Raw genomic sequence first — 12470 nt, 5'->3', positions numbered from 1 at the left:
GGACAGCATGTGTCTACATTTCTGTTTTTTTCTGACATGATGGGGTGCAGGGTGTACATTAATAACAAAAAAATGAACTTTTTTGAATTTACCAAATGGCTGCAATGAAACAAAGTGAAAAATTTAAAGGGGTCTGAATATTTTCCGTACTCACTGTACATGCACTACAATGTATTTGGCACTAGAAAGGTATATTTGCAATTTTAATTCTGACCTCCACCTTGCTATGCACCCCAATTTGGGATGTATTCCATCTGTCTGGATTTTGGTGGTTGGTGACTGTTCACATTAAGTCATCAGGCTTTGTCCACAGGCTATTTACTTCATGCAGCATTTGCTTGGACCTGTCCCGCCCACAGCCATGACTCAGTCATGGGCACGGGATTGAAATAGACCAGGTGAGTGCTGCTAAGAGCAGTTCTACTATTCATATGTGAGGCCGTATGGCACATTTTATAAAAATATTTTAGTGTAGGACTGCTTCAAATGAGATTTGCCGTGACGTGGAGAAGCAGCTCAAGAAATTGCAATTTTTTGCCAAAAATCTCAAAAAAATTTTTATAATAAGTACAGTTTGGAATGTTTAGTGCTGTAGTGCACATTTGGTGCTGGCTTTTTGTTTTTTCTTCATTGAATTGGTCGGTGGTTGACCTCCACCTTGCTATGCACCCCAATTTGGGATGTATTCCATCTGTCTGGATTTTGGTGGTTGGTGACTGTTCACATTAAGTCATCAGGCTTTGTCCACAGGCTATTTACTTCATGCAGCATTTGCTTGGACCTGTCCCGCCCACAGCCATGACTCAGTCATGGGTACGGGATTGAAATAGACCAGGTGAGTGCTGCTAAGAGCAGTTCTACTATTCATATGTGAGGCCGTATGGCACATTTTATAAAAATATTTTAGTGTAGGACTGCTTCAAATGAGATTTGCCGTGACGTGGCGAAGCAGCTCAAGAAATTGCAATTTTTTGCCAAAAATCTCAAAAATTTTTTTATAATAAGTACAGTTTGGAATGTTTAGTGCTGTAGTGCACATTTGGTGCTGGCTTTTTGTTTTTTCTCAATTTTAATTCTGCAACATTCATTGCCTTTGACTCCATGGGTGTATTCCATAAACAAATTGGTCCCTATACCTGAAGATGAATTACCAGAGGGGTATAATTTCTAAAACAGGGCCACTTGAAGGGGGTTCTGGCACTTATGGGCTTTGCAGATGGAGTCCACAAAATATTCTAGCAAAATTTGTGCTCCATAAGTCATGTAACGCTCCTTCTATCAAGAGTCTTGCGGTGTGGCCAAACACTACTGTACAGCCACATATGGGATATTGCCATGTTCAGGAGAAGTCATGTGACAAATTATGGGGCTATTTTTACTTATTTCACTTTGTAAATATTGGAAATCTGGGGCTAAATAAATATTTTAGTAGGAAAATAGGAATTCTATTTTGTTCACTGCCCAACAGTATAACATTTTGTGGCACCAGTGGTGTTAATATGCTCACAGCACACCTAAATGAATTCATTGAGGGGAGTAGTTTGTAAAATGGGGTAAATTGTTTGGGATTTATGCTGTTCTGGCATCTCATGAGCATAATCTGCATTCCAATAAGGCACTCTTTCCATTCTGAGCTTTGCACTGTGCCTGAAAAGTATGTCCCAATTATATTTAGGTTATTGGTACACTCAGGTGAAATTGCACAATTAACTGTGCTGTCCATTTTTTCTTATTAGCCCTTATTAAAAAATTAAAAACTTGGGGCTAAAACAACATTTCAGTGAAAAACTTTTTTTTTTCTTCACTACCCAATGGTATATAGTTTACTGACACACCTGTGGTGTCAATATACTCGCTGCAACCCTAAATTAATTCATTGAGGGGTATAGTTTGTAAAGTAGTGTCACTTATGGAGACGGGTCTGCTTTTATAGCATGTCAGGGGCTCTGCCTATGTGACATGGCACCCCAAACCATTCTACCAAAATCTGAACTCAAATGGGGTGCTCCTTCCTTTCCTAGCTTTTCACTGTGCCATAACCCCTTCACAAACGTTGACGTATATTTACGTCAAAGGTAGTGTCCCTGTCTTTGATGCGGGCTCGCACGCCGAGCCTACAACTTTCTCTGCACAATTTGGCTGATCTGATCAGGGGAAATATGCCAGCAACAGCTGCGAGTGGATCGGAAGTCTGCCTGCGGTTGCTAACCATCTCTGGATTTAACACGTGCCGGTGGGGAGCATGTCATTTCTCATATCCCATCGGCGTCTTCATGAGGCAGGCGCCGACTGGTTATCATAACAGCCAGGGGTCAGCTGATGACTCCTGTGTCTGTCATTATGATCTTCCTGTCAACGCCGGATGCAAGCCGGCATTCATAGGGAGATGCACTGCTCTATATAGCAGAAGAAATCAGATGACTGCAGATTCAAGTCCCGTAAAGGGACTAGTAAATACAATAAAAAGACAAAATAAAAGTTTTTAAAAATATGGAAAAAAAAAAAAAGTTCCAAGGTGAAAACAGCCTTGGGGGAAGGGGTTAATTAACAGCTATGTTGTAAGCACAGTTTTGTAGAGTAGGTAATCAATCAATAAATGGGTTAGTCATGATGTTGCCAAAATTCTAAAATGTGGTGTCCTGACTTGGACTATTTTATTCAAAATTACAGAAATATAGCAAATATAGATAATATTAATAAGGATTAGCAAAAAAAGAGAAGTTGGCAGCACTCTGCGGTGTCAAAAATCTTGCTTTATTTTCTCTTGCAGACAGGTGCGACAAACATGAGGGAGTAGAGGGAGGAGAAGCACGAGGACACGAGCGTCCTCGTGCTTCTCCTCCCTCATGCTTGTCTCACCTGTCTGCAAGAGAAAATAAAGCAAGATTTTTGACACCGCAGAGTGCTGCCAACTTCTCTTTTTTTTATGAAACTACTTTACTGTGGCAATAGCACCGCGGAGCGTCATTTCATCTCATTGCCACTACCCGGTATGATACAGTGAAGCCTAAGTGAGAAGACAGCAGTTAGGCTGCATAACCAGTGTGCATTACAAATCCCTTTAAAACATCAATTTTATTAATTAAATATTAAAATCCGCCCAGGTGAAAAACTCCAAAAACTCAATATATAAATCAATAAAAAGGGAGAGCTACTATGGGTCAGGTGCAACCAAATATTCTGAAGTTACACAGGCAAATATAAAGATAGAAAAGCCAGTCCGAAATTTATTTATACTATAGTGACCCTAGTATGTCACTATATCTGGCTCTGCCTAACAACGGAGGGTATGACGCCCTAACGTAGCTGGGCGCCCCCGTTCCTCGACGGCTGACCCTCACTCACCCTACTTGACCCTACCAAAATGATGATAGTATCTGTACCAAATACTCTCAATAACATATGGTGTGATACTCCATTTTAATTTCAATAAGAGGAGTACCTCAAATAACAATTCTATAGGCACAGAGAAGGGAACAACTGTAAAACGGGTACAACAATAAGTTATGATATTTACAGAGGCAGACCAAATAAACAGGCCTGTCCAAAACTTATTTGTGTTAAAGTGACCCTAATATATCACTATACCTGGCTCTGCCTGGCAACGGAGGGTATGACGCCCTAACGTAGCTGGGCGCCCCCGTTCCTCGACGGCTGTCCCTCACTCACCCTCATTGACCCTACCAATATAAGGATGGTGTCTGTGCCTAATAATCTCAGTAATTAACAAAAAATGTAATACTCCAATGAGAGTCCAACTAGGGGATTAATACCTCAATACACAAATTTACAGGTACAGAATAAAGACAAAGACATCTGCTACCACAATCGGCTTACAGCATGTCTATCAATATACAATGGGGACAAAATGTACTTCCCTCAAATAGATGCTGATTACATGGCCTCAACGCGTTTCCCCGCCCGTCATCGGATCATCAGGAAGCCCAAGGGTGCCCATGTGGCTGGTTTCACACTGAATAGAACCGATCGGGATTTCACCGCAACCTCTCCACAAATGGTAAGCAGTGCTGTGCACTATTTTTCATTTTTCTCCACTTTATATTAATATGGATCAGGTTTCTTCACAGAGGAAATGTCAGACATAAATCCCACTAGTGGGGGAGGGAAATCTTAGGAGAATTCCCTTGAGAAAGCCACCAGGCGAAACGCGCGTTGGATTGCTAGGGGTCTCTGGGGGGACTTCTCTCATCTTCCATGGGTAAGCTGACACTATGATTTTTGTATGTACATTTACTGAGTGGGATTTTTTTTATGTCTCTTTACTGCAGTATTTAAGTGTATTGATAAATTCAATTGATATCATACCTCACTCCATGATTGATTGACTTAGTTTTTTCCGCCTAAGATTCCCCTCCCCCACTAGTGAGATTTACACTTCCTGATCCATATTAATGTTATCTATATTTGATATATTTCTGTAATTTTTAATAAAATATTCATTTTTTTAGTGGATGTGTTTTTTTGTGTTGTTTACATGCACATGTTGCAGATTTGGTACAGAAATGTGGTTTTTGGTGCCTTTTTGTGCCATGTGTTTTTCTTAATGAAGTCAATGGGTGTAAGGGCTCAAAGAAGGAGGAAAAGGCGCACCAACAATTGACATGCTGCAGATTACTTTCTGCACTAATTCTGCAAGGAAAAAATAAGCAGTATGTGCAGAGAACTTCAGAATTCTCATTGACTTTGCTGGCTTAGGCGTCAAAATCTGCACCAAAGTTGCATCAAAAATGCACTGTGTGGACACAGGCTTACAGTTTTTTCTCACAGTGGTAGGTAAAGAGATAAACTAAATATTTAAAATAAAAAACTGTCCGGCGTATGTAATACCGGAATCAATGCTGAAGGGAACTATGTATTTCTAATCCAAGTATGTTTATTATCACAACCGCCTCATAAGTAAATTATATACAAAAAAAAAATATGCTAATTTGAAATGCTAAATATAATCCCTGATACCCGATGAAAGTGGCATTACAAGGCACAGTGTATTAAAAGCTGTATTTATTTTTTTAAAAGGCGACAAAAATAAAAACAGTCATCGATCAACTTCCTGACACATTCGCGTGTTTATATACATTATCAAGATCTCATACATAGTGATAACATGGTAATTTGATCGCCCAGACTTTCAATTTACTCATTTCTTCTGTGTATTTTGTATTAATTTGCTACTCCATTAAAAGGACATGTGCCATTTATCATTGTAGACTTCTAGTTAATTACTTTTCACAAAAACACGTGAGCGGGAACAGAAATAAAAACAAATATTCTGATTTCCAGCCAAGAATAATTGCTAGCTAATGTTTTCCATTCGGAGGTCAATCTATTTCCGCCAATCTTAAATCAAATAATAGTGTGCGGTAATTAGCAAGTAAGCTGTGGAAGAAGAATACACGGTTCATATCTAGGAGAGATGTTATCTTATGTCTGTTCAGTGGAATTAGTATGAACATTTATTCTAGTGTTAATTAATACTAATTAGAAAAACCAACGATATTCCGGATGAATTGCTTGGGACAAAACTGTAATCTTCCCAACCAAATCTTTATTTTTTTTAATGACCAAATGCATCTAAAATTAATGTTAAAGTCTATGCCCATATTATCCCCTTATAGTAATGTGCCCATTTTATGCCCTTGAAGTAAGGTGCCCATATTATCCCTTAGTACTAAGGTTCCCATATTGTCTCCTGTAGTATTGTGCCCATCCTTGTTGTAATGTGGCCATATTTTCCCTTGTAGTAATGTGCCCATCCTTGTCCACTCTGGTAATGTGCCCATCCTGTTATGACGTTGTTCACATACAAAAAAAAAAAAAAAAAGATTCTTCTTACCTCTCCTCCATTCCCTTGGTGTCCTCTAACCTGCTTTTTGCAGCCCGCAGGCAACTAAACCCCGTGATGATTGCTGTATGGTACATGGGGCCGCCGCCATCAACGTTTTACTTCTGGGGAACGATTTGCGTCACTGCTCTATTCACATCTTTACTAATAACCGCCGCCAGCCAATCAGAATACAACCATGTTAGCTGCTGCCTCTGATTAGCAGCTGCTATTTGTAAAGATGTGTAGAGACGTGCTTCACTGCGCGCAACTTATATTCACCTGAAGGAAAGTGCTGGCGGCGGCGGTCCCGTGTACTGGTCACATTTGTCACGGGGTGTAGGTGTTTGCGGGCCATAAGAAACAGCCTCAGGAGCCACAAATGGCCCAAGGGCTGCGTGTTTGAGACCTTTCATATAGAGCAACTTTTGTGGTAGAGAAGAAAGTACTTCATCTTTTTGTGAGAAGATCCCAGAAAGGGCATCCTTCCAGCTTTCAGAATCCCATGAAAGTTAGACTTTTTAAAACTCCGTTTTCAAGTTGATATAATCTACATTACAGTTCTACTCCAGTATTTTTTTACATTTTCTCCATCCTATCAGTAATGTATGTTCAGTGCATGCAATAAAATACTTACTCATTGTTGATTTCTAGTTTCCAACGCTGCAGTAGTCTTCTTCTGGATCCTATGACTGACTGTTTATGTCCAGCTGGCCGAACGTCAGTCCCTATATAAGTCTATGGGGACCAGAATCCGGAGAATAAAAATGGTGGTAAAAGGGATAGGGGGTTAGGAGCAAGCGCTTCATACTTACCGAGTCACCGGCTGTAACTGCTCATTCACTTTCGGTGACCGCGCATTAGTCTTCATGCATATGCACTGCTTTCCCCACCCATCGGCGTCTGAGATTGGTTGCAGTCAGACGCACCCTCTGATGCTTCCAATCACAGACCTGGTCTGCTGGTCTATAGCGTACAGTAAAAATAAATAAAAAAAAAAAAATCGGCATAGGGTGCCCCCATATTATGATATCCAGCACAGATAAAGCATATGGCTACAGGCTGCAGCCCCCAGCCGTGTGCTTATCTTGCCTATCTATCAAAAAAAAGGAACCGCATGCGGCTTTATTTTTTTTCAATTACTTAAATAAATATTTTTTAAAAATGTCGTGCGGTTCCCCCCAATTTTGATACCCAGCCATGATAAAGCCCAACAGCTGGGGCTGGTATTCTCAGGCTGTGTGGACCCATGCTTATTGGACCCCCCAGCCTAAAAATATCAGCCTGCAGCTGCCCAGGATTGTCGCATCTATTAGATGCAACAATCCCAGCACTTTACCCGGCTCTTCGATCATTCATAGTGCACTAATTACTAATGTACTTCATAAAACTCACTAACCCCACCTAAGGTCAGGTTAGCTGCGGTCACAGGTTGAGGACAGTGGGAACCTCCAGCGCTTTGCCGTAACTAACCTGAGTGACATCACCGCTGATCGAGGCTCATTCTCTGCCTGCAGTTACAGCATGCAGACATGTTCCGTGATCGCACACTGTAATTTCAGATGTATTTTCACAGCCGTTCCGGTGACTCGGTAATGCGGGCGTCACACGAGATGATATATCGTGCGATATGTCAGCGGGGCCACGTCGTGACGCACATCCGGCATCATTTGATATATCGTAGCTTGTGAAAGCTACAAGCGACGGTGAACGAGCAAAAATACTCACCTTATCGTTGCTCGTTGACACGTCGCTCATTTTTAAAAAGACGTTTCTTCTTTTCTGCGCTGATTGTTCATCGTACCCGGGGTAGCACACATCGCTCCGTGTGACACCCTGGGAACGATGAACACAGTTTACCTGCGTCCCGCCGGCTATGCGGAAGGAAGGAGGTGGGCGGGATGTTTACGTCCCGCTCATCTCCACCCCTCCGCTTCTATTGGCCCCCGCTGTGTGACGTCGCTGTGACGCCGAATGTCCCACCCCCTTCAGGAAGTGGATGTTCGCCGCCCACAGCGAAGTCGCTCAGCAGGTAAGTGCGTGTGACGGGGGTTTAACGACTTTTTGCGCCACGGGCAACTAATTGCCCTTGACGCACAAACGACGGGGGTGGGTACGATCGCTCGTGCGATCGCACGATAGATCGTATAGTGTGACGCCCGCATACGTATAGCGCCACTTGCTTTATTATTTTTTTCTTTATTTTTCCTTTTTTTTGTGATACCCCAGTGCCGGATCTGGATCAATGACAGGAATTCCCTGAGAATTCTGGGCCCGAGCCCAGCACTCGGGTACGTTTGAAACCATGTGGATCCGGACTTTTACAGTCCAGGTTCACCCATCACTACTAATGACAATTAGAGAAACTATTTCATAACATATCAATTACATAAATTTATTTGGCTGAAGGTTTTACAATGTACGGTATATAATAAAGTCAAATAAAGATACAGAAAATATATTTTGAATGCTTGTACATACTTATAAAAGTACGTCATTCATGGTTGCTAAACCACATAAAATATACTGTAAGTCTGGTTTCACTCGTGACATTCATTGTCTATGTACGGAGCTCAATCTGCATGTCCGACCGTAGGTCTCCTGAGCCAAACTTGTCCACCTTATATATGTGCCTATTAGGCTGTTGATTGCAGACCAGAAGACCCACAGAGGACTGGATCTCACTTTTTTAAACTGGGAATGTGAATGTCAAAGGTGAAATCGGACAAGAGTTCATCAGGAAGCTAGACAGTCTACTGGTCATCATTATGCACCCTAATTTTTTCTTAGCCTAAATGCACTTATACGTCTATTTTAAAAAGACAACCCCTGGATCTGATGCTGAGCTTGTGTACTCAACTCCTTTGGTCAACCATGGTGAGGCCTGTTCTGAGTGAAACCTGTCTTGTTAAACCGCTATATAGTCCTGGCCATTGTTCAGTAGCTCAGTTTCAGGGTGGTGGCAATCTTCTTATAGCCTAGGCCATCTTTATGTAGGGCAACAATTCTTTTTTTTCAGATCCTCAGAGAATTCTTTCCCATGAGGTGCCATGTTGAAATTCTAGCCCTTTGTTCACACTTGAGCCCTTGTAACACTAATGAGTGATATGATACTGGGAAAGAAAATAGCTAATTGTTGTGAAAAATTTGTCCATTATGACATAGGAGTGTACTCACTTTTGTTGGCAGCAGTTTAGACATTAATGGCTGTGTGTTAAGTGATTTAGAGGACACATTAACCCTAGAACGCGCAACCATAGAAATCTACAATAGAAAACAAGTAACCTAGCAGGCCTGCGAGGCCCCAGGTATGCGCTATAGAGTTAAAGTTACACAATTATAAAAGCTGTACACTGACTACTTTACATTGCCTCAAAGTGTCAGATCTTCAGTGTTGTCCCATGTAAAGAAATAATAAAATATTCATAAAAATATGGAGGGGTGTACTCACTTTTGTGATATGCTGTAGTAATAATTTTGATTCTATCCATTTGGTCCTATACGGCTTATAGATATTCTGCAGGTCAGTTCTTACCATGCTGATAAATATGAGCAATAGATGCATAGGATATGAAATATTCATGGACAAATATAAGAATACTTACAGTAATGGCAGAATTACGGATATCCAAAGCATAATTTTCTTCTCCTGGATGGACTTGTAATTGCAAATATTTGATGATGTCTTCATTTTTAATTCCCAGCACAGAAAGCCCATACAATGCTTTCCCTTCATTTTTCAGAATATCTAAGATACTGTTAAGAGTATGGCAAGACAGATAAATTACAACAGTGGATGGAAATAAAAATGAAAAAAAATGTTATGACCTTAATGTAAACTGTATGCAATGAAACTTCAACAAAAACAATACTGTATATGGCTCCTGATGACTATAGAGTCTACTTTAGCATATTAAATGCCAAAACTTCCATCTCCAAAAGGATATGATCAGAATGTCATGATTGGAGTCTTCACATTCAGAAGATACCAAGTTAATCTTGATTGATTATAGCGCTGTTTTTGCAGACGTTTTTGATAAATCACCATTGATCAGCTGTAAAACTGGTGTCTTCTCAATGATGTAATCAAGCTGTGGAGTATTTAAAGGGAAGGTATCGCGTTTTTTTATTTTTGTATTAAAAATAGTGATTATGAAATCAAGTATTTCTAATACAAAATGAAAATCGCAGCTTATTTAGTTTTTATGTAATTCTTATTGTACTGGAGGCACTGGGGGCTGCCATGCTGGATTTGCCGTGTGTGTAACTACAGTAACTCCTTCCTTTATGGCAGCTCTTGTGCATAGACTCTGATAGTTGGGCTCCGACCCCATGAAGTACGTTACAGTGGGCGTCTGCTGTGACCTGGATGCGCCCCCTGGGCTGTCCAGAACACAACAGAGGGAGGAGTTCAGCGCCATTATTGTGGAGCTCACGGCGTGTGCTGTTTGCTCCACTTTACCCCGTCACCCGCCGGGATGTGTGAGTACAGGCCGCCTCCCCTCCCCTCGTTACTGTCTCCGATGACATCCCATCCCTCTGTTCTCCCCAGCCCCTGCTCTGCCCCAGCTACTGCCGCCGCCCCTCCCCCCCGCCGTTACCGTCTCCAATGACACCCCCCTCCCTCCGTTCTCCCAAGTCCCCGCTCTGCCCGCTGCCGCAGCTCCCCCAGCTCTGCCCGCCGCTGCTGTGTGTGTGTGTCACAAGGTCCCCATCAGGGGTGATTGTGAGTGTGTGTCGGCGCTTGCGATGCTGTGCAGTGAGCTTCCAGGACCTGCGAGAGGATCACATGGGAAGCATGTGATATCTTCGGATGTTGTGTGGGCGCGATTGTACAGGTATGTGCGATATCGTGAGTGTGTGTGAGTGTATGCGATCGGATGTGTGAGTGTATGCGATCGGATGTGTGAGTATATGTGATCGGATGTGTGAAATGTCGGCCGGACGCAGGGGAGGATGGCATGCAGCACAGCTGCCTGGAGCACCCACCGGAAGTCACAGGGAGGAATGATGTGAAAGGTGTGTGTGTGTGTGTGTGTGTGGCACAAGGTCCCCATCAGGGGTGATTGTGTGTGTGTGTATGGCACAAGCTCCCCATCAGGGGTGATTGTGTGTGTGTGTGTGTGTGTGGTACAAGGTTCCCATCAGGGGTGATTGTGTGTGCGTGTGTGGCACAAGGTCCCCATCAGGGGTGATTGTTTGTGTGTGTGTGTGTGTGTGTGTGTGTACGCGCGCGCCACTGCATGTGAGTACCTGTGTGTGTACCGGTGATACTGTCTGCAGGGTTGTGTATCTAATCCTATCCTGTGTAATACTGTCTGCTGAGCCGTGTATCTAATCCTCTCCTGTGTGATACTGTCTGCTGAGCTGTGTATCTAATCCTGTCGTCTGATACTGTCTGGTCAGCTATGTATCTAATCCTATCCTGTGTGATGTCTGCAAAGCTGTGTATCTAATCCTCTGCTGTGTGATATGGTCTGCACGGCTGTGTATCTAATCATATCCTGTGTGATACTGTCTGCAGAGCCGTGTATCCAATCCTATCGTGTCATACTGTCTGCTGAGCGGTGTATCTAATCCTCTCCTGTCTGATACTGTCTGCTGAGCCGTGTATCTAATCCTATCCTGTGTAATACTGTCTGCTGAGCCGTGTATCTAATCCTCTCCTGTGTGATACTGTCTGCTGAGCTGTGTATCTAATCCTGTCGTCTGATACTGTCTGCAGAGCCGTGTATCTAATCCTATCCTGTGTGATGTCTGCAAAGCTGTGTATCTAATCCTCTGCTGTGTGATATGGTCTGCACGGCTGTGTATCTAATCCTCTCCTGTGTGATACTGTCTGCAGAGCCGTGTATCCAATCCCATCGTGTCATACTGTCTGCTGAGCTGTGTATCTAATCATGTCCGGTGTGATAATGTCTGCTTAGCCGTGTATCTAATACTCCTGTGTGATACTGTCTGCTGAGCTGTGTATCTAATCCTCTCCTGTGTGATACTGTCTGCACAGCTGTGAATCTAATCCTATCCTGTGTGATACTGTCTGCACAGCTGTGTATCTAATCCTATCCTGTGATACTATCTGCACAGCTGTGTATCTAATCCTATCCTGTGTGATACTGTCTGCTGAGCTGTGTATCTAATCCTATCCTGTGTGATACTGTCTGCTGAGCCGTGTATCTAATCCTGTCCTGTGTGATACTGTCTGCTGAGCTGTGTATCTAATCCTCTCCTGTGTGATACTGTCTGCTGAGCTGTGTATCTAATCCTGTCCTGTGTGATACTGTCTGCAGGGCTGTGTATCTAATCCTATCCTGTGATACTGTCTGCACAGCTGTGTATCTAATCATATCCTGTGTGATACTGTCTGCACAGCTGTGTATCTAATCCTATCCTGTGATACTGTCTGCACAGCTGTGTATCTAATCCTATCCTGTGTGATACTGTCTGCTGAGCTGTGTATCTAATCCTATCCTGTGTGATACTGTCTGCTGAGCCGTGTATCTAATCCTGTCCTGTGTGATACTGTCTGCTGAGCTGTGTATCTAATCCTCTCCTGTGTGATACTGTCTGCTGAGCTGTGTATCTAATCCTGTCCTGTGTGATACTGTCTGCAGGGCTGTGTATCTAA

The 12470-nt window shown here is 42.6% G+C and overlaps 1 protein-coding gene across 1 annotated transcript in view; it reads right to left on the bottom strand.

Moving 5' to 3' along the window:
- The window catches only part of UGGT2 (UDP-glucose glycoprotein glucosyltransferase 2), a 518153-nt gene that overhangs the window by 329576 nt on the left and 176107 nt on the right, over positions 1-12470 (bottom strand). Inside the window, exon 12 of the mRNA XM_075336749.1 lies at positions 9448-9598. Within this exon, the coding sequence (XP_075192864.1) occupies positions 9448-9598 (151 nt within the window). The remainder of the gene's footprint in view (positions 1-9447; positions 9599-12470) is intronic.

Source organism: Anomaloglossus baeobatrachus, chromosome 2 (assembly GCF_048569485.1).
Source record: "Anomaloglossus baeobatrachus isolate aAnoBae1 chromosome 2, aAnoBae1.hap1, whole genome shotgun sequence".
Taxonomy (NCBI): domain Eukaryota; kingdom Metazoa; phylum Chordata; class Amphibia; order Anura; family Aromobatidae; genus Anomaloglossus; species Anomaloglossus baeobatrachus.
The sequence above is the reverse complement of the archived record's forward strand: the minus strand, read 5'-3'. Positions and strand labels throughout refer to the sequence as shown.